Below are 23,587 nucleotides of genomic sequence, written 5' to 3'. Positions count from 1 at the left end.
AAACAGTATGTTTAGAGTTTATAATAAAGAGGTTTGGCTGTTGGCCTTTTTTTTTTTTCCCCTTCTTTTTTTGGCCATACCACACAGCATGCGGAATCTTAGTTCCCCAACCTGGGATCAAAGCCGGGCCCCTTGCAGTGGAAGCGTGGAGTCTTAGTGGATGGACTGCCAGGGAAGTCCCTGGCTGTTGCCTTTTTAAGTGAAGCTGCTTCTGTCACATTCTCTGATTTGCAGTCCAACACAGAAGCATCCTTTCTCCTTTACTGACAAGAATGGATTCTAGAATAGATCAGAAATTCTTAATAGTTTACTTGACTTTTACAAGTATAATAGCTGAGAATTGTTCTCCAATACTTTTTTTTCTTTTCTGTTACAGTTTATTACAGAATATTCAATATAGTTCCCTGTGCTATACAGTAGGATCTTGTTGTTTATCTATTTTATATATAGTAGTTGGTGTCTGCTAATCCCAAACTCCTAATTTATTTCTCCCCAGCCCCCTTTCCCTTTGGTAACCATAAATTTGTTTTTTATGTCTGTGAGTCTGTTTCTGTTTTGTAAATAAGTTCATTTGTATCATGTTTTAGATTCCAGTGATGTCATAAGTGATACCATATGGTCCAATACTCATCTTTTTAAGGACTTTTCCTAAATATTTAATTCCCAGAAATGTTATCTGGTTATCATAGCTAATACTTAACTGAGTGGCACACAGATTCCTTGAAACAATTCAGAAATATGTTTTATGATTATTCCTGTTTACAGATGAGGAACTAAGGCTTCAAGAGAATAAGTAACCATTATTAATAGGTGGCAGAGTGTTAAAACTGAAGCATTGCTATTTTGATATTGAATTTAGTACTAGTGGTTGGAATTGTACTAAAATATGATATGGTGAAACTGTGGAACTCTCGTATAGAGCCAGAAACTGTGTGTTTTGAACATTGAATTTCATATATAGGTTTCCATTTTTCATGTAGGTCCATCAACATTAATCCTGACTACCAGAAGAAAGATTTTTTTAAATAGAGAGTTTATTTGCTATAAAAGATTATAGTGTAAGTTGAATTGGTGAAATTCTTTATCTCTAGGAATGAAACGGTTATCAAAGGGATACTCAAGTTAAAATTCAACTGGTTAGGGCTTCCCTGGTGGCGCAGTGGTTGAGAGTCCGCCTGCCGATGCAGGGGACACGGGTTCTTGCCCCGGTCCGGGAAGATCCCGAGCGGCTGGGCCCGTGAGCTATGGCCGCTGAGCCTGCGCGTCTGGAGCCTCTGCTCCCCAGCGGGAGAGGCCACAACAGTGAGAGGCCCGCGTACCACAAAAAAAAAAAAAAAAAAAAAATTCAACTGGTTAGATAGGTGGTCTTTGCTTAACAAATAGTTCTATGTAAGGAATTGAGTATACTTATGTATACATTAGTAATCTCAAATTTGGAGCCTGGTTCCCTTAACTTTTGGGTTGCTTTCAATTCACTAGCAAGGCATCTGTTCCTGAAAAATGATAGGGAATTTAAATATTTTTATCCTTTGAGTATGTGCTTTGCACAGTCCCTGAAATATTTTAAATGCAAATTTTAGACTTTGAGCCCATGCATCTTTACTTACTTTGTAGTGTTTTAATGCATTGCTGTGGAATGCATGTAGGTTTATTAAGTAGATTAGGTTTCGGGGAGGAGCAAAGTAGGTTTTGTTAGTGTTGTTTCATTTAGTGTGCCAGAATGAATGCAGTCCATATGTTCTGCAGTGAAACAGTTATGTAGTTATTTAATTTCTCCTCTTTTTGAGAGAGGCAGTTGTCAGTTTTTCCCCCGTAACTGTAAATTCTGGATTTTATTTTATTTATTTTATTTATTTTACCAACCATCTGACAAATTTTAATTTCAGGGAAACTACTGTGTAGGTTCTGGAATCAGACTGTTAGGGTTCAAAACCTGATTCTTCTATTTATTAGCTATGGAAATTTGGAAAAGTTTAACTTCTCTGCCTTATCTGTAAGATGGGGTAATAAATGTACCTATGCCATAGGCTCATTGTGAGGATTAAGCATTGTAAGCAGTATTTATCATCATTATTATTATAACCTCTATTTGGGGACGTTTGAGTATCAGGTAAGTGCTTATAGAGCACTGGCTAATACTGACATTAACCCAGTTAGAGAAATACATAATTCATTCTGTTATTCTTTTTAGAATCCGATATTTATCTGTCATTTTGATTATCAGGACTAATCTGTTAATGTACTTGTGATTGTAAAATTTAAACTGTAAGATCGTCAGCCTAACCTGCCTCCATTTATAGTTGAAGCCCAGAATAGTGAAATGAGTTGACCAAAGTTTCGTAGGTAGTAACTTGGTAATAGATTTTGATTAACTAGTATCCTTTTTTGTTATACCTTAGTCAACAGCTATAAGTAAAATTAAAATTATAAATGATTAATGAGGGCAGTTTAATTTCTGATTTATAAGAAAATCTCAGTTATGTGGTACCTCACAACTTCTTTCAAGTTTCTTTGTTTCATTTCTATTAGTAATTCAGCCTCAGATTCACCTGCTTATCTCTTGTTATATGTCCAAAATGTAAACATGGATTTAATATTAAATATTTATTGAGCTCTTTGTAAGGTGTTTATTAAGGATTGAAAGGTAATAATAAATGACCCTTTCCTCAAAGAGATTATGTTAAATTGGGTTGGGCCCTTTATTTGTAATTTTAGAAAAAAAATTTTCCTCATTTTCATCTTTTTTGCCTTTTGGGTATCATATTTATCTTTTCAGTGGTATTTTTTTGTTTTTTGAACTTCTTAATGTGGTCTTAAAAGCAGCCTCAGTTTTCCAGTTCTTCTGATAAACTGTTTTCTAATTTAATTGCTTTTCCTTCTTGCCTTTTATCTCGTTTTTCCTACTTTAGGGTTTTGTTTGGTTTTGTTTTGGTATCAATGCCTCTGCTAAATCTGTGGGGTTGTTTTGTTTGTTTTCTTTTTTGTTTTTGTATTTTTTGTTTTTTTGTGTGTTTTTTTGGCCATGCCACGAGGCTTGTGGGATCTTAGTTCCCTGACTAGGGATTGAACCCACACCTCAGCAGTGAAAGTGCGGAGTCCTAATCACTGAACCACCAGGGAATTCCCCTAAATTTGTTTTTAATACCGTTTTTTCCCAGTTTCTTTCCAGTTTGATTTGGTATTTAGCATTGTTTCCTTTACTTGTGTTTACATTCATTTGTATAAAGGAGTGAAGAATAAATTTATTTTTTTAAGAATCAGCTGCTGTCTTTATTTGAGTCCCTTTGATTTTAGGTTCCATGTTAGACAGAAGTATCAATACCTATAATTTTATGCCATTTATAAACAGCTCAATACTCCTGTGTTCACTTGGTTTCTAGGTCTGTTCTGGATAGCAGGTTTTGTGAAGACATTTATTCTTTCTTGGACCTCAGATTTACCAGACATCTCATGGTATTTCCTTTTATATTATTTCTTTAATGGCTGCCATTTATTCTCAATGTATTTTGTATATATTTTACTTGCCAGTTGTATAACCAGTTTTTTGTTCACATGTAAGATATGAAAGCTTTGTGGTAGTTGTTTGTATGGTGTTGAATTGTTTTTCTCTAGTTATGCCTATGTTATAAGCTCACATCTTTTCTGTTTACTACATTGTCTTTCCCTTTCTTTTTTTCTTATTTTTAAAGACCCTAATGAATTTATACTTTAAGTATCAGCTGGATTTTTAAACAGTGTGAGTTTTCTGGCTATGGAGTTTTTGATATTAATGAATATAGTGAAATATTTGCCACTTTATGGTCTCAATAGATATGACCTCTTGCCTTCTTACCTCTTGTGAGTAAATTTGTGAGATCATCTTGTCTGCTGAATCAAACTCATAGAGTCTGTGGTTCTGTTACAGATGTGATGATGAGTTGTTATCCTGGGGATGAGCTTCTGTGATTCTAGATGAGAGATGCATTTCTGGAAAAGGTGTCATGTGGTTGTTTTTATAGCACGTAATTGTATAGGTTGACAACTCATTTGGTTAATGAGGCCAGAACTGCAGTTTCATCCTGGGTGCTCTAATTCATTCACCAGTTCATTGTAGAGTGCCTTTTATGTTCTACGCACTGTGCAGGATTTGAGAGACAGGCAGTAATCACAAAAATATAAGCCATTGTCTGAAATAAACTTATGGCAAGCTCTTCACTGCTATTTAAAAACAGCTGAAATATAGTGTTTATTGAGGACTGTATATTTATATAAAGATGGGGGACACTATTAAATACGTATTCAAATAAATTGTTTTAGGTTGGAAACATTACTCAGTTACCTAAAAGAATAATCATTTGACTTCTGCTTTCTAGTTTCTGCCTCTGGTTTTAAGAAAAAACATACAACTAAATATTTAACAACATATACCTAAAATATAAGATTTCCTATGAGTCTAATGTTAAGATAAACTGAGCTAAAGAAAACTTCTACCAACTAGATGGTACCAACAGGAGGAGAATTTTTTTTTTTAATTTTAATTATCTGTTCTTAGGTCCAAGTTTTCAGTATTTTAAAGAAACACAGAATAATATAACATTTGATTTATATGTTGCTTGCATGTTGTCACTTAGAATCTAATTTCATAATTTTATAGCTTTGTGCAGGTTAATAAATATAGCTTTTTTTAGTAAAAAAAGTATAGTAAAAATATACTTTTTTTAGTAATTCTGAAACAGTCGCAGGTGCAGAAAAGGAGGTAGGGCAGTTTTTCCTTTTTCTCACCCTGCTTTAATTGTTTTTAGAGTGATTTTTTTTTTTTTAAGAGGATGATTTTAATTTGGTGAAAACTGTAAAATCGTAGCAAATAGAGAACCATAATTACATACTTTATTTTCAAAAACTATTAGAAGATTCTCTTTAAATGAGAGCTAAAGAGTTTTTTTATCCACACAGTTTTTTGGTTATGAAATAAGAGCAACTCTTATGTGACTACCACTTATTGATTGCTAAATATGCATAATGCAGTGTATGAAATGCTTTACAGTCATTATTTCATTTTCTTCACAGAAATCGTAGGCGGATATATATCCATTTTATAAACAAGGAAACTGAGGCTTAGAGTGGTTAAATAACTTGCCTAGCTCACACATCTGCTGTTAGAGAGTTAGAGATAGGCTCCAGTGCTCATGTTTTTCACTTTTAAGTGCAATTGCCTGTTATTGTATATTTTTGTACTACTTTGTACTTTTGTACTACTTTGTACTTTTGTACTACTTTTGTACTATTTTGTATTCAAGCTACTACTTGAAATCTAGTAGCTCTCCCCCAGTTATTCATGGTTTAAAAGTAAAGGCTCGTTTTCTTGGAGAATTCAAACCACTGTTACCTCGTTATTTCCATATTTTGGTATTTTTTTCCCATAAGATATGAGCTCGCAGTCTGCGTCATCTGTGAAATAGGAATTAACCTGAGTAGATATTCTCAAGCTTACTTGTAAAAATTAAAAGTAAATACAAGAATTGCTATTTGAAGAAACACTTCTCTTCAGTATTTCAGGTATAACCTGAGAGGGACAACATTGACTGTTTCTCTTGTTTATATGGTTATCTCTATCTGCTTTGTTCCGAGTTGTACTGTATCATTGCTGAAAATATTTCGAGTAGATATTTCACATATAGTACATATAGCAGGTGTTAAACAGTGAATTCAGATTAGAAGAATTGATATGGAAGCTGAATATGTTTTTGTTACTATGGTAAGTTTGTTTAAAAATAAGTATTCAAGTATATGACAAGAATATTTAAAAATATTCAAGTATATTTCTCTTCTGATTGTCTGTGCTAGGGATCATTAACTCATGGGAGAAAACTGGAGAAATAAACTCCCTCCATATACATGTATATATGTAGTATGGAAAATGACAACCACTATAAAACAATTGACTTTATTACAAATAAAATAGATTTTTAAAAAAATATATAAACAATAGAGTAGAATTGGTTCAAATTCTGGTTTTATCTCTTAAACTGAGCAACTTTGGTTATGTTATTTAACCTTAGTTGCTTTTGAATTCCTCGGTGGTAAAATGGAGATCCCTATCTCAGAGTTGTGAGGATTAAATAGACCATCCATGTAAAAGCTTAGTCCACAGTAAGTCTCAATATTTGTTAGTTTATTGTTAAAGCATTTACTGAACCAAGAAGACTTAATTTTGTATAGTGCTGTAAGAAATTCTGTTTTATCTTTCAAAATGAATAATATTTGTTGGTTCTTCACTAAGCAGTATGCCTTAGTAATCATTCTTTTGGCATCCTAAATTCATTCCCTAAGGAAGATTATGATTCAGAAACTTTTCTTTTGATCATAATCTCATAACTTAATTCCAGAAAAATAAAATAGAGACCCCTTGAGCAAATTCCAATTGGTATTGATATTTCAATAAAGAATGCTTTCTTCATGTATTTTACTTACCTTTGTTATAGGTTGACTGTTGCTGGGAATATGAAGATGATTCTTAACTTTTGGTTCCCTTTTCTTTTAAATAGGGTTTGTGGATGCACTTAGATGTTTGCAATGAGCACTGTGGCTGGCATGCCCCAGTGTTTTGGATACCAATGCATAGGACTCCATAGTAATCGAATTTACCAGAGGCGAACGTCATGAGCATAGTGATCCCATTGGGGGTTGATACAGCAGAAACGTCATACTTGGAAATGGCTGCAGGCTCAGAGTAAGTATTTAAATTAAAGGTATTTTGGATAGGGAAGGGCAAAATATTTCATGTAATTATTTTAGCACAACCAAGCAGTGCTTGATTTGCATTTATATTTTTTCTCATTTTAGACTCTTGGCTAAAATAAAATGTCAGAAGTTTAAAGGCAAAAATTCCTTTAACTAAAATTACTTTGTAAATAACTTTTGAGCCAAAATGCTCTATCTTTTTCGGATTTTTTTTGTCTTTTCCATTTGCTAATTGTTGACATCAAGAGTCAAGGTAGCAGGTTATTTTTTTTTTAATTGTAAGACCTTTCATGTTTATATTGGAAAATTAATTTGGTTTTAAATTTGAATCTTTAAAAAATTGTAATATCCATTTAAACACAATAATTACTTCATTTTTTTAAAAGTTGAGTTGAAAAATAAAATTCAGGCCATTTTTAAATAAGAAAAAGGGAGTATTTCCTTCTAGATATGTACTTTGCCACTTTTTGCTTTTATGTGAGCCATTTCTGAGGGATTCAGTGAAAGGTTCTTCCTCGCCTCTAACTCTTTGGTCTTGGCAGTTGTGTGGATAGATTTCACTTTATTTTGATCTTGAAAGACCACTACATTAACACTAAGTTATTGCTGTGAAAATTGATTGTTTTTGGAAATTGCAAGGGGTTCATGTGACAGTGTTGGAATCTAAAGGATGGAAAGATGCATACGTTTGCTCTCGAATTCAATATGTAGTTGTATTGTGCTAAATGGGACGCTCATTGACCAGAAAGCTGAATTCAAGTTAAAAAAAAAACAAATTTATTTATTTTTGAGCTCCTAAAACTGGTATGTAGAAAGGACAAAAATTGCAGTTAATATTCTCCTTTTGCTGGCATTTCAAATGGTCTAGAAGTGTTTTCACCACTCCTGCTTCTGCCATTGAGAAAGACTCAGGGATGCTCTCTAGTATTCTTATAATATGCTACATAGTCCATTTAACTATATGATTATTAAAATACAGTTTTTAAAAGCCATTTTTTTACACTATGCGTTAAGTTATTTTTGTTGTAAAGTAATAGATTCCCAAACATGGCACTCTTATGACAGTTGATTGACATTCATTCTGCCCAGGTAGTGACACTACTCAGGAAGGAAAGAACCTGGAAGCAGGGCTTGACAGGCAAGAGGTTCCCAGGCTAAAGTACTAGTTTTTCTTAATGTATAGCATCTGATAGATGCAAATCTATATCTGATGATAGTTATAGGCATTTATTGGTAATAATCAAAGATTCTTTGCTTCCTAAAAATATTCACCTTGACAGTCTTTTTTTAAATTGGCCTCTTAAGCACTGAATACAAGATATAGTTTATGAAATATTATTTATATACCAGATAGGAATTAGTCCAGTATACAATGTGAGATACACCTTTGCCTTGTTTGCATGTTTAGTATGTGTACTGTAAGGCAATTCACAAAGAGAATGAAAGCTGCATATTAATTATACAGTTAAAAGAGAATGAATAATATATTGAAAGAGGGCAGTGTAGGCGATTGCTTTCTGCCTATGTTCTTTATTAAATGCATTTATAGAGCATGTATGGAAAAAGTATGATTTATATTGTGGGGCCAAATCTTTCCTAATACAAATGTGGCCATTTTTATTGTGAGAAAATGATCAATTTGTAGGTAATTACAGAATGACTTTTTTTTTTTTTTTTTTTTTGCGGTACGCGGGCCTCTCACTTCTGTGGCCTCTCCCGTTGCGGAGCACAGGCTCCGGACGCGCGGGCTCAGTGGCCCTGGCTCACGGGCCCAGCCGCTCAGCGGCATGTGGGATCTTCCTGGACCGGGGCACGAACCCGTGTCCCCTGCATCGGCAGGCGGACTCTCAACCACTGCGCCACCAGGGAAGCCCCAGAATGACTATTTTTTAAAGAACGTTTCTGTTTTAGGAAATTAGTTTTTTTCTATTCCACATACAAGTATATGTCCTTTGGGCATAGTATCCTCTACTCAGTGGACACAGAAAGGATAGCTGGTACCAGTTTCTATTATGCGACAACTATCAGAATTTTTGTGTTTTAATTTTCAAACTTAAAAACTTTTCTCTCTATGTATATATAAATATATAAAACCTGGAAGCTTAAAAAGATCCTTAAATCATATCACCCCACCACCCATTCCCACAGATACATAAAGCTTTTGGAACTGTTTTCATAAGAAATGTTGATGTAATTAACAAGTTGCTTCCTTTTTATTTCAAATACATAATCAGAAGATACTATAGTTGTGTTGATGCAGGATCCTGTGAAGCTACATAATTATTTCAAAATGTTTTTTAAAAAGAGAGAGAATTACATTTTATTACACTCATGTGGCTATATAATGTTATTGTATGTTATATATTTTTAAATATTGTACTGCTAAATTATAATATATCACTAATAAACTAATATAAAGTTTAGGAGGTACTTGATGATTGCTTATTGAGTGAATTAGTGTACTAGACCAAATTTATACTCACTTCTAAGGCTGTAAAGGGGAATTTATTTGATCACTTAATGTTCATCTAGTCTGAGTTCATCTAGATAGAGTTCATGCTATCTGTAGCATTTTATGGATAGGAAATTGAAGGTCTGGTTCAGGATCTGTGAAGAATGGGTTTGCTAAGCTCTAGTCTGGTATTTTCATACTCAGTAACGTTTGCTCTTGGGTTATTGTGTCTCTAAAGTAAGACTCTTCAAGTCCAGGTTCCTTGTTACATATTTCTTTTCCTCTCATTACTAAGTTTTAAAAAATCTTGGGTTTGTTTTACCTTTCCTGCAGAGTTACGGATCTTGTATTTTGCTTTTTTCTGTTCCTGCCAAGAGTTGGTTTTACACATCCAGTGCCTCTCAGTTCAAACTAGCCGTATTTCAGGTGTTCAGTAGCACATGTCTAGAGGCTGCTGTATTGGATAGAGAAGTTCTAGACCAAATAACAAAGTATAGGCTCTCAGAAGAGAAAAGAACAATGAAGCCTAGGCTAGTTATAAAAATTCTAACTGAGATCATAATCTGTTTCTTTCTGAATAAGAAAGATAAAGATGTAAGTATGAGGTGTAGATATTATTTTTAAATTATAGGTGAGGAAACTGAAGTCACAGAGCAGTTAAGTGGCAGAGGCAGAACTTATTGATGTGTTGATTTTAGGCTTATTTCTATTATAGCTCCTTTTTTAATACTGTTACAAAAAGTGATTTATATAACAACTGATTTATTTTGATATATGGTTCATGTAAGTAGTAGCTTTAGTTTTAGGAGTAGTAAATTCAGTATAATATATGACTGCATGTAACAAAGGTATTCTCATCAGGTCTCTGCTCAAAGATAAGAAATATGAAAGAAAACCTAGACTCCATTACCACTAGATAGATAGGAAAGTGAGCCAGAGTTCGGCCATTTATTAGAATTGTGTGTTTTTTATCCTAATTGGTAGAAATTGACCTATTCTGTTGCTTCTTACCTATTTTACGTCTGACATTCCATCTGAATTACTAAATTGGTTAAAGAAGCAAAGATGAGAAACCCTTCTGGAGCTGGGAAGCGGGAAGAGGTATAAATGGGGAGTGTTAAATGTATTCTTGCCTAGCCTTTTTAAAAGAGAAGAGCCAAATTACTTTTTCCTCTCAGAGACTGGGAACATGATTGCTAACATTGTATTCCTTTTAACATTATTATTACTACAAAATGTTCCGTTAGAAGTCTTTATAATGAGCTTTTATATAATTATGTGTATTTTTGGATGAGGTAGACAAATTAGTAAATGTGACATATCTAAGTTATAGGTGAATTATTTTGAAGGAGGGCTTTTAATACTATGCCTGGCAATACAGTAAATGCCTCTTTGTTGACTTGAGAGTACTAAAGAGAGATATCTGGGTTTTCAGTTTTGTTTTGCCACTAACATACTTAATTATGGTAGACTTACTTATGGTAGACTTAAGCCACTTAATTATGGTAGACTTTTGTGTCTTCATTTGAAAAACAGGGTTTGGATTGAAGTATTAATGTGACTCTTTTTGACTGCAAATTTCTGAGATTCAGTACATTTTTACTATCTATATTTTGTTTATAGTATTTGATATTAAGTTATTTCAGTGTCACTAGAGCCACCTGCTGACAGAATTGATTAATTTGTTGAAGTGTTTGGTTGCTTTTAGTCTGAATTTCTGTAATTGAAGATACTAAAATGTTTTGTGTATAATGAAATATTTTCAATAGCTTTTTACTTGTTCATGTTCCACTAGTACTTAACATTTCTGCTTATGATTTCTTTACACTTAATCTACTATCAAGAAGCTAATACTTTCTGCTGCTCTTAAAGTGTTGATTTGCTTATCCTAATTTGGAAGTGCTTTCATTTAAATGTGATTTTGTTTTAATATTCAAAAGCCTATTTTAAAGTACTGTCTTAGCATTGTTTAGAACGGTTCTTAGAATGACGTTGAATTTCTCATTTGCTTTATACTTAATAATAAACACATTTTTTCTCTAATTTTTTTTCCCACTTGTGATACTGATTACAGAGCTCACTGTGTTCATAGAGTTGTCTGTAACGTAGTGTGTAATACCTCTTCATAACCCCAGCAAAAAGTTGGGCAGGTATTATTCCCATTTTGCAAAAGAAATGCAGCTCAAGGAGATAACAGACTTAATTAACTAAGGCCATAGTTAATAAAAAAGGCCATAGTTAATAAAAAATAAGAGAGTTAAACCCAAGGCTGCTTGGCTCCAGATCCATTTTGCCACGTAGATCCAAGAGCTAAGTTTTCTTAACGGATGAGTTAAATGAAGTAAAATGCCACATGTGATAAACTGAGGGCAATTGTCACACCAAACCTCTCCATTTAAAAACATTTCTTGTATACTATTGTAGTTTGTGTAATTTTAATGTATCTTTAAAAAGTAATAGGTTATAACAAGGACGATAGACATATTTTGATCACAGATCTGAAGGAGCATACTTGAGAACTCATGGAGATCTTTCACATTCATTACTATAACAATTAGGGAGCTAGTCTATCCATGTGCAGTTACTGATACCCAAGTGTCCGTTATTGAATGTTTTAAACATTAAAAGGAAAATTAGAGGTTTCACCTAAAACAGTGGTATAAGCTTCTCATTAAAATCCAACTATATTTTGTAGGTTTATACAGGGAAGAAATTAAATTTTTGATGAGGAAGAAGGAAGTCATAAAAGTCCAATTTCAGGAGGAATCAGAGCTTATTTTGATCAATCATTCTAACCTGTTCTTTTTCTGTAAATGCCTCTCTTAATTTAATGATTGGCTTTTCTCTCTTTTTACATCTTCAGTTCACCTGACTACTTAAACGTCTGCACTAAAATGTATAATGAATGATGATTTTTGATGGCCTTTTAAAGAATAAGGATATTTTGATATAAACAAGGTTTTAAATTTGTAAAGTGGTTCCAGGAAAATGTGGCAACATCAGTTAGATTACTGTAAACAAAATGGTAGTTGTCCTGCTTTCTGAGTTTTCAACAATAATCTAGAACTGTAACATATTTGAAAATAGCCTATTTTCATTTTTAAGAATGCAAATATTACATAAATAATTTCAACTTTAATGACCAAAATTGTTCTCCATATTTGTAAAGTTTGTGAAGTGATGACAATTAAAGTGACATAGATTCAGAATTATCAGAAACCAGGCTTTGTGTAACTCTAATAAAATGACAAAAAAAAAAAAAGACACATAGTACTATTTTGTAATACAGAAATGAGGTATAAAGCTGTTTACCTCATTAGATCATTAATCCATAGGCATAAATAGCACTCTGGTAAATTTCACAGGAATAGTGGGGATAATGCAATTCGGTGGGAAAAGTACTAGACCAACATAAGAGATATGGGCTTTAGTATTTTCTTTGCTATTATAATGCCATGTGACTTAGAATTAAGACTTCATTTTATAAATGTGGAAACTGAGACCCAGAGCGATTATGTGGCATGTCCCATGGATACACAATGACTTAATAATAAATTAGGGCTTGGATCTAGAGTTTGTGGCCCTTAGATCAGTCATCTCCCCGTCTGTAAAACTGGAGGTTGGACAATGTGATGTTTAAAATACCTTCTAGAACAGTGCCTGAACATCACTTTAGAGCAGCAGATACTCTGTTTCCCTGAATAGTAGCTGTCCAACTGCACTCTGTGCCACACCAAGCAGGACTCAGCAGCTGATCCTCAACCCCTAGCTTCATGACAGCATTGTCTGGGGGTCCAGGAACTGCCCTCCACATTATGCCTGTCTAGACTCAGCGGGAGCAGATCTACTACCACCAATTCTAGGCCAGAACAAAACTACTTCCAATCTGAGGGAAAGAAACCATATCCTGAAACTCCCTTGGGGCCATATGCAGACGAGCCCTACTATATCTTTGTTCTATCTGCTCTTCTAACCAAGTCTTAGCAACAGCCTTTTACCTTTTCCAAGACCCCAGTATCACCTCATGGGGTCAGAGGTAGGTTCTGAGAGTGGCTAATTCAGATTAAGTCTTGACCTTTTGTCAGTATTATCTGTGCCTCTCATTCCTGTAATTCCTTGTGCACTGTCTAAATTGTAGGCCCATTCAGATGCTTGAATCTTTGCATCGTTCACCCTTGTATTAATTCTTCCACTTGCTCCATACGAATCGGCTTTTACTTTGACCATGCTACTGGCATACTGAAGCTAATGCATGGTTTTCAGGCCTCATATTGCTTGCTCTCTCAGCAGGATTTGATGCTATTGATTCTCTGTACCTTTGGCTTCAGTGAAACTATCCTTTTGTGGTTTTCTTTCTTTTTCTCAAATTGTAGTAAAATATACATAACATAAATCTTACCATTTTAACTATTTTAAAGTTTACAGGTTGGTGGCATAAAGTACATGAAGTACATTCACAGTGTTACCACAGTATCCAGGCAAGAGATGACAAGGGCTTGGACTAGGAAAATGGTAGAAATGGAGAGAGGTGTACTGATTCTAAATGTATATTGGAAGGAGACACGGGATCGACCATAGCATTAGTGTGGAGGGTGAGGGCAAAGGAGCGATCAAAAATGACACGTTAGGGTTTTGGATTAAGCAACTGGATGGAGATAGAGTTGTTTAAAGAAAAAGATGATCCTGGGGAAAAAAGAAAACATTTGTGGGCAGAAGATCAAGCAAAAACTGAGAAACAGTGGCCAGTTAAGTGTGGTACCCAGAAAGCTGGCAGAGTTAATAAATCTTTTTAGGAGAAGGGAATGTTTATTTACATCAAATGCTGAAAAGTGTATATAAATTACGATTACCAATTGGTTTGACAACATGGGTAGTTAAAGTGCTGTTGTGCAGCCTGATGTGGAGCACAGACAACTCTTTCAAGGAGTTTTCTCTAAAGAGGAACAGAGAAATGGAAAGATAAGTAAAAGGGGGCAGGCGTTTTAAATGGAATAATAAATAAGACAGGAATGATCTAACATAGAGGGAGACTGAAGATACAGGAGACATGGGATAATGCAGGCAAGAGTAAAGTGTAAAGATCTTGAAAAGGTGAGAAGGGATGAGAACCAGAGGGCAAGTGGAAGAATAGGACTGTAATAAAAAGAGTGACATTTTTCCATTTTACAAGAGAAAAACAGAATTTGAATATAAATACAAGATTTTAGATAATGGAGTTGTGTTCCCAGTACCTAAAACAGTAGCTGGTATATAATAAACCCTCAATAAATATTTACTAATAAATTAATAAGAAATTCCTGTTGAGTTCTTGTTACATTTTCAAAGAAAGTTATACCACTGAACTAGTAGTACTTGCTTAAGCCATTGAAATTAGAGAAAAAGGGTACTCTTTATTACAGTCAGTTCTTTCCCAGAATTTGCTCTCTCTAAACAAGCAGTTGGCAAACAAGGATCCCTGAGCCAAATCCAGCCTGCTGCCTGACTTTTGAGTATAAAGTTTTATTAAAACTCAGTCATGGGGCTTCTCTGATGGCGCAGTGCTTAAGAATCCACCGGCCAATGCAGGGGACACGGGTTCGATCCGTCGTCCAGGAAGATCCCACATGCCGCAGAGCAGCTAAGCCCGTGTGCCACGACTACTGAGCCTGCACTCTAGAGCCCGCGAACCACAACAACTGAAGCCAGCGAGCCACAACTACTGAAGCCTGTGTGCCTGGAGGCTCTGCTCTGCCACAAGAGAAGCCACCACAATGAGAAGCCTGTGCACAGCAACAAAGACCCAGTGCAGTCATAAATAAACAAAACTCAGTCATGGACTTCCCTGGTGGTGCAGTGGTTAAGAATCTGCATAAATTAATTAATTAATTTAAAAAACTCAGTCACGGACTTCCCTGGTGGCGCAGTGGTTAAGAATCTGCCTGCCAATGCAGAGGACACGAGTTTGAGCCCTGGTCTTGGAACATCCCACATGCTGTGGAGCAACTAAGCCCACGTGCCACAACTACTTAGCCTGTGCTCTAGAGCCCACAGGCCACATCTACTGAGCCCACGCACCACAACTACTGAAGTCCGCATGCCTAGAGCCTGTGCTGTGCAACAAGAGAAGCCACTGCTATGAGAGGCCCGCACAATGCAACGAAGAGTAGCCCCCACTCGCTGCAACTAGAGAAAGCCTGCATGCAACAAAGACCCATTGCAGCCAAAAATAAAAAATAAAAAAATAAGTTTATTTTAAAAAGTCATGCCCAATTATTTAAATATGTTTTCTGGCTTTCCAGGTACAATAGAGCTGAGTAGTTGCAACAGAAACCGTGTTGTTCCAAGCCTTAAATATATTTAATCTCTGGTCCTTTACAGAAAAGGTTTGCTGGCCCCAGCTCTAAATTTAATTTTAAATTCCAAAATCTGGGACGTGAGAAAGGATTTTCTACAACAAACATGTACTTTATAGTCATGACACATCTAAATTAAGAGGTCTAGTAATGTGGAGAGCTATTTGGGTGGAGCTAATGAGATAGAATTAGGTTAAGGCTGATTTGGAAGTCATGAACACTTAGGAAATGGTGAAAGCTACAGTACTAGTGGATGGAAACCTCCAGTACAGTTTACAAAGTGTAGACACCTAGAAAACAAAAATATTTAAGAAACAGGAGAAGAAACATTTAAAAAGGAGATTAAGGCATGAAAAGAAAACCAGATGGAAAACAGTTTGGTGGTTTCTCAAAACGTTAAACATAGAATTACCTTATGACCCAGGAATTCTACTCCTAAGTATATACCCAAAAGAACTGAAATCAAGGGCTCAAAACAGGTACTTGAATACCAATATTCACAACAGCATTACTCATAATAGCCAAAAGGTGGAAACATCCCAAGTGTCCATCAACAGATGAACGGATAAACAAAATGTGGTACATCTATACAGTGGAATATTATTCAGCCATAAAAAGGAATAGAATTCTGAAACATGCTACAAATGGATGAACCCTGAAAACATTACACTAAGTAAGCCAGACACAAAAGGATAAATATTTTATAATTCCATTTATATAAAGTGTCTAGAATGGGCAAATAGAGACAGACGGTAAAATAGAGGTTACTAGGTGCTTGGGCCTGGAGGAGGTAAGAGGTTTAATGAGTACAAAGTGTCTGGGAGGATGAAAAAGTTTGGAAGCAGACAGTAGTAAGTCATGAATCATATGGCTTGAAGGTCTCTTGGTTAACCCCAAAGCTTATTATACACAAATGATTGTGCTCATATCTTAGCTAATTCTATTTCATTTGTTTAGGAGAGGTAGAACTAAAGCTACAAATTTTTTACAGCCTCTTTGTGGTAGATAGATATACGGGACTATAGAACTGAACAAAATGTCCCTTATATGTAAAAAAAAAAAAAAAAAAGTCTTTAAACAGCTAGTCTGATTTCAATGAGTTGAATGCTGTAGTTCTTTAAAGTAACAGTTCTGGTTAGTGCCTATTTCAGGAAGGTGGAAAATACTAAAAAGGCATTAGGAAACTAGCAGAATTAAAATAGTGACAAGAGGGAAACTGAAATTTACTACATTATTTGAGTGACTGAGTACTCACCATGATAGAATATATTAGGACAGAATGTATCAATAGAAGTAGGAAGGATATAAAGTTCTCCAGTATAAGATTTTTAACCAGTTATGGTATTTTAACTAGGAAATTTTAAATCATATTGTCTTTAACCGAGGAAGGCTTAAATTCCCAGATCATATGGTTAAGAGTAGGAGTTTAAAATGTAATTGTATTTTCTCAACTTTAGAGTGTATGTAAAGGTCTCTTTTTGGAAGCTTTTTAGTAATGTGCTGTAGATCAAAAACAGGCCCTTGAAGCTGACTTGAGCTTTGTGTGGCTAAACAGCCAAGTAGAAAGTTTCTTTCAGAATTCAGAACTGTCTTAAATGGAAAAGTCGACTCAAAGAAGTTTGGCATGACATGTAACAACTAGAAATTAAGTGGATGAAAAGATAATTTGATGCGTATTTGGCAAATGACACCAAGTTTAGTAAGGTTTTAAAAACACATTATAAGAAGGAAGCCTGCCAGAGTATTAATGGAAACTTCTTGTTGGTGGTGTAATTGATAGATCCAGGGATTATCAAGAGTTAAGTCTTCTTTCAGTAATAAAATATTTTAAAGTCATTTATTTGCACATTGTCATTGAAAGTAGCTAAGTTTCAAATGAATCTAACAGTGGTTAATGTGCCCTGTGTTCTGTACCTAATAAAAAATTAATGTAGGTAAATCATCAAGGTGGGTTGGTCCTGTACTTAGTATTGAAGGAATTCAAGAATAAAATTGCAGAATTATTAGTTATAATAGCAAGTTGCATAGTTTCATATCCCTTTCTTCAATAAAAAGGTTACCAGTTTGGACCTGGGCACCCTACACTCATGAGGATCACTTTGAAACTAGACGGGGTACTACGTGTTTTTCAGTGAAGCAAAGAACTGAGCAAAGGTAACTTACCAGTAAGGAGGAGTTTTGGAGAGGTAGCACTTTTTACATGTTCTCATCAGGTTCAGAGCTTCTAAACCTACTGAACCTGGGAGAATTATTCACAGATTGCTCCACCTCACATTTGAAACCCTCAGCTTTATTTTGCCATGCTGCTGCTCTGATCTTTCCTGTGGGAGAAACAAACCATTAGTGGCTCTGTATAGTTTTTCAGGATAAAGATCATATTCCTTAGCTGGATACCCAAGGTACTTCTTGAACTGTTCCTTGCCTGACTTATCTGCCCTCATCTCTGGCCCCTTCTCTATACCTTTAACTCTTTCTGCTCTGAATTTTAGCAGTTCTTTTTAATCTGTGCTTCCTAAACTACAGTGAATGTAGATTGAGGTGCTTATTACAATATAGATTTGTGAGCCTGATCTTAAAAATGTTTGATTCATTTGGTTAAGTAGAGTTGTAAGAAATTGTAACATGCACTACTGATGATTGTGGTGCTGGTGGTCTGTTGATCATGCTTAGAGAAACATGCTTAAACACTTCTTGCTGTTGATATCTCTGATTCCCTGTGCGCCTTCTGTCTGGAATATCTTCTCCATCCCTTCCGCCTCTATTTCTGGGGCTTGTTAACTTATTCTTTAAAACTTACTTAAACTATTATGAATTATTATGAATGGCCCCTGTGGTGTGCCTCTTATAGCACTATTGTAATCATTGATGTACTTGTTTGTCTTCCGCATACATCAGTTTCTTGAGAAGGGCCGCTGTTACTTCTTTATTTTTTGATTTCCAGCATCTCAGTCTCTTCTACTTAGTGTGTGCTCAGATGTTTATTGAATGAGTGAAAACTGTATTATCATAAGTTCCTTGAAGGCAGAGACAGTGTCTTATCTTTATAACTCTCATAGTCCCTAGCAAACATTAGGCCCTCAGTATTTGTTTAATCAGTGCTATTCAAACTGAGGTCTGTGGTTATAATCCCTAGGGAGCTCTGTGAGCTCGCTGAAATTTTAAAATTTTACTATATTAATTTTGAGATAGGTAAAAAGAGTATGTTTAGAATTATTCCGGTTGACTACCACTTAATACCAAATATTGCCAAGAGATTTCAAATGCAAGGGCTTGAATTTGTGTTCGATGGTGTTGGTACACAGATCACTTAAAGATCTAATTTAATGTAATCTTTTTCTAAATCCAAATCTACAAAGAAAAATCCCTCTCCTTCTATTATGGGGATTTGTATATTTGATTTTGAGAAACAGCTAAATAAATAAACACTGTCTTGAAGTCTGACTGACCTCTCCATACTCCTTAAAGATTCTACAGGCTATTTTTCCTACCTTTTGCATATGCATGAGATATTGTCTTTTTCCATCATTACTGCTTTTTTTTTTTTTTTTTTTTTGTGGTACGCCGGCCTCTCACTGCTGTGGCCCCTCGCGTGGCGGATCACAGGCTCCGGACGCGCAGGCTCAGCGTCCATGGCTCACGGGCCCAGCCGCTCCGCGGCACACGGGATCCTCCCGGACCGGGGCACGAACCCGTGTCCCCTGCATCGGCAGGCGGACTCTCAACCACTGCGCCACCAGAGAAGCGCCATCATTACTGCTTTTTTTTAAATTAAATTTTTTCAATAGAAGATTTACTTCGTTTAACATTCAAATGTTGAAATTCCTGCATATCTTTCAGAAGCATTCTCACATCTAATGAAACCTCATGATGTCACTCCTTATCTTTCCTGTTACTCAGGTAGATATGTCTTTCTCTTGAACCCTACAGAATCTAGAGCCTAGAGCGTTGACCTTTTGCAGCTCCTACAAGGAGGTCTTTTTAAGTTCAACTAAACATTCAGACTTACAAGACTGTCGTAGGCCATACTTGGCATTAGTCTACATGGTAAATAGGGTAGGAGCCATAGCTTATCAGAGGTTAGCATCAAGTGTTCCTCTCTGTGTGTCTATGAAAGAGTACAGTCAGCCATCCAGGAGTTATTTTCTTGGGTTGTCAGGTGACTGGTCAGGGACAAGGACTTAAGATCCACATTGGGCAGATGTGAGGGTGTTCCCTAATTTAGAAGTCCCATGCACCTCAGAAGCCAATATTTCTTGTCACAACCATAGGCAGAACTTCCAGTTTCCCTTCCAGGAGTCACTGCATCTTGGGGAAGTTCACATCTGTGGCATCCTCATCAAGTTATTTATAATTTTCCCAGTCCAGATACAATTAATTTACCAACCAAGGATCATTTTTATTAATGTACCTAGCAGTATAGCAAATTAGCTATCAGGTTTGCAGGGGATCAGAGGCAGAAAGTTGACCAAAGATCAAGGTCTCATGCATAAGAGGAAAGAGTTTTTTTTAAGCATTTACTCATATCTTTCTTAGGGCATTACCCTATTTTTGCCTTGTATGGGGGTTTTTGTATACCTGTCCCTTTTTGCTAACCCTGCCATTCCTTCCACGATCAGAAACTCTGAGGAGAGGGGTGTGAGTAGGTTTTATATATCTTTCTATCCTGTCTAGAATCTAACAAGTTACTTTACATATTGAACATCATCATAGAACTATTTGTTGAATTACGGTTTGTGTGCTCCTTTGATTGTAAGGTAAATACACACAAGAAAAACCCAGAAAAATTCTGTAGGTGGGATTTATCATAGATTTATAGATCAATAGATCTATAGATCAATAGATTTATCATCTATTTATCATAGATGGAAACAAAGTATAGGAATAAACTTTCTGGATGGAGTGGTCTAAACTGTGGTGTCCTCCTCCAGCATTATTAGGGTTGCTCTGTTTTAATGTCTATATGACTTCTTTGGAATAGGGACTGTATAATGATATCTCCAGATTCATTCTTTCATGTACTGAAAGCTTATGTTAAGGATGATAAGATATAGATTTGAGAGGACTGTGAATCAGCAGAAAATGGCAAATGCTTCACTATAAGCAGGGACAGAAATATCAATACTAAGATAAGATCATTTCTTGAGTTTGTATAGTAAAGTATGTCAGGAGAGTCCAGCAAAGTGATGATCATCATGAGATTATCATCTCTTTGTACAGGATATATTATACTCATGGCTGTCGTACCCTGCCTTTCTGTCTGCCACATATTATTGAAGAAATAAATCGTCACCAGGGCTTAAGGGGCATGTTATGAAGATTGTTCATAAGTTTGAGACCTGTGTATTGGGAAATATGATAGTTCAGTGGAGGTAGGAGTGAACCTATCTGTATGGATAGGTTCTTAGTCACTTAACATTAAAACATAAAAACTAGGGGGTGCCTTTAAGAGTTTAAAGAGAGGAATCAAATAAAATATTCCCATACAAAATTTTTGAATAAAATAGTAACTTCTCTTTGAGGAGCTCACATACTGCTCCTTGGTTTAACATGTTGGATATTCTTTTCTTTTTTTTTTTTGGCTGTGCCCCATGGCATATGGTGTCTTAGTTCCTTGACCAGGAATCGAACCTGCATTCCCTGCATTGGAAGCACGGAGTCTTAACCACTGGATTGCCAGGGAAGTCCCAACATGTTGGATATTAGATTGTGTGAAAAATGTATCTAATACATTGTATCAGATTGTGTTAATCTACATAAACCTTACATATGTATACTGTATTAAGTGTTCCACCAAAATTAGCTTCATTTTTCATTGACATGCTTAAGCCTTAACATACCTCTATATAGCTCTTCTAAAAACCTTTTAAACCAAAAACTTTAGAAATATTCATTTTAAAACAGCCTAAACATTTAAAAAATCTCTGCTGCCAGTGATAGTGATTCCTTGCTTATTAGCTTTTGTGTTGAAATTAGGAATGTTTTAAGCAGTGATTGGAATTAAAACTAGAACATAATCTCATTCTGTAGTTACACCATTTTCTATTTCCTATTTTGTTTGTGGTAAATAACCTTTACTATAGTAATTGGTCCTTGCCTTCTGGAGTGTATAATGTCATTAAAAGAGATAAGGAAAGTAAATATGGAAAAGTGATGTATGTATATTGCTTTGTGTGTTCACGTTGGATTAGTAATACATATGTGTATATATGTATATATACACACACACAGTGTAGCAATAAAACATTTTCCTGGTTAATGTTCTGAATCACCGACCTAGAATTTTAAAACTTTATTATATCAGTATTACATGTTCATGATTACTGATTACATTTCTTGGTATAAAGTTTAGTCTTTTGCTATGTAAAAAACTCAGTGGTATATGTGGACTCAACTCTAAGAAAATATGTATTAAAAATCTGCTTTACAAAAGGATAGCAAAGGCACTTATTTCAAGCTAATTTAGGGAGTTATGGGACTATACTTTAAAAATAAACTTTATGGGGCTTCCCTGGTGGCGCAGTGGTTAAGAATCTGCCTGCCAATGAAGGGACCTGTGTTCGATCTCTGGTCCGGGAAGATCCCACATTCTGCGGAGCAGGTAAGCCTGTGCGCCACAACTACTGAGCCTGCACTCTAGAGCCCGCGAGCCACAACTACAGAGCCCGCATGCTGCAACTACTGAAGCCTGCGTGCCTAGAGCCCGTGCTCTGCAACAAGAGAAGCCACCGCAATGAGAAGCCCGCGCACCGCGACAAAGAGTAGCCCCCGCTCGCAGCAAGTAGAGAAAGCCCGGGAGCAGCAGCCAAGACCCAACACAGCCAAAAATAAAAATAAAATAAATAAATTTATAAAATAAATAAATAAAAATAAACTTTATAAGGAGTTTAGCACATATTTAGAGCTCAATAAATATTTACTAAGTGATTTAAATATCAATAAGGTTTTGGTACCTTGCAACTTTAGTGATTTATTTAAAATAGGTCTAGTTAAACTTGCACTTAGGACTTTACTGGAATTGAATTATTGTGGAGTTAAGGTTAAAAGCAACTTCAGTCTGAATATTCATAGTTAGAGAGGCATTTCTGAATACATGAGTATGTTACACATTTATAATACATTACAGTTGAGAAAAATACATTTTCACATCCTCTGTGTCATTTGAGTTTCATCCATATTTCTGGAGAGAGGGTGAAGCAGGTATATTTATCCCCACTTTACAAATAAAAAACTCAGGTTCAGAAAGGTGCATACTGTACCTGTACCCCTTTAATGGCCAGCATTAGACATCTAAGTCCCAATTCCATGTTCTTCCTACTGGATAAAACTTGTTAATTTTGATGGAGTTTGGGAGAGAAAATAATAAATGCGTATGGGAAGATGGTTGACAGCATACGAAAATATTACATGAAAAGTAATAAATTAACAGTACAGCAAATAAGTGCTGTAGGAATCTAGGATTTATAAAATTACGAGTTGAAGCAGTCACAAAAGTGCTCCTTAAGGAGTACCTGAAGTGAGCCTTGGGGACTGTGTTGAAATTAAGAAGTAAGGGTTAAGAGAGATTCCCCAGATAGAGGCTTAGAAATAGATGGCGAGGACGTCTTCCTGAGTTGGGAGGAAGTATACCATTCTTATAGTTACCTATTTTATATAGGACAGTGTATGTAAGATAAAAGGCTTGGGGAACTTAAAAAAAAAAAACTTTTTAGTAGGGAAATACAAAAATATGTACAGTAGTAGGGAGAATAGTATAATAATCTCAGGTGGCCATTACTCAGCTTCAGCAGTATTCAGAGTTTTGCCAGTCTTGTTTCACGTATCCCATAGTTTTAAAGATTTTTTTTTTTTTTTTTTTTTTTTTTTTGGCGGTACGCGGGCCTCTCACTGTAGTGGCCTCTCCTCTTGTGGAGCACAGGCTCCGGATGCGCAGGCTCAGTGGCCATGGCTCATGGGCCCAGCCGCTCCGCGGCATGTGGGATCTTCCCGGACCGGGGCACGAACCCGTGTCCCCTGCATCGGCAGGCAGACTCTCAACCACTGCGCCACCAGGGAAGCCCTAAAGATTTTTGAAGCATATCCTCAC

At 35.7% G+C, this 23,587-nt stretch overlaps 1 protein-coding gene across 3 annotated transcripts in view; it reads left to right on the top strand.

The window, feature by feature from the left end:
- KMT2E (lysine methyltransferase 2E) overlaps positions 1-23,587 on the top strand; it is a 98,932-nt gene that overhangs the window by 18,323 nt on the left and 57,022 nt on the right. For 2 of the 3 annotated variants that reach the window (XM_029233981.1, XM_029233979.1), the window contains exons 2-3: positions 3,381-3,453; positions 6,525-6,709. In XM_029233981.1, coding sequence (XP_029089814.1) covers positions 6,639-6,709 — 71 coding nt within the window. In that variant the 5' untranslated portion in view covers positions 3,381-3,453; positions 6,525-6,638. The remainder of the gene's footprint in view (positions 1-3,380; positions 3,454-6,524; positions 6,710-23,587) is intronic. The other variant, XM_029233980.1, reaches the window with a different exon arrangement.

Source organism: Monodon monoceros, unplaced genomic scaffold, assembly GCF_005190385.1.
Source record: "Monodon monoceros isolate NGI ecotype Baffin Bay Population unplaced genomic scaffold, NGI_Narwhal_1 Super_Scaffold_2, whole genome shotgun sequence".
Classification (NCBI taxonomy): Eukaryota; Metazoa; Chordata; class Mammalia; order Artiodactyla; family Monodontidae; genus Monodon; species Monodon monoceros.
The sequence above is the reverse complement of the archived record's forward strand: the minus strand, read 5'-3'. Positions and strand labels throughout refer to the sequence as shown.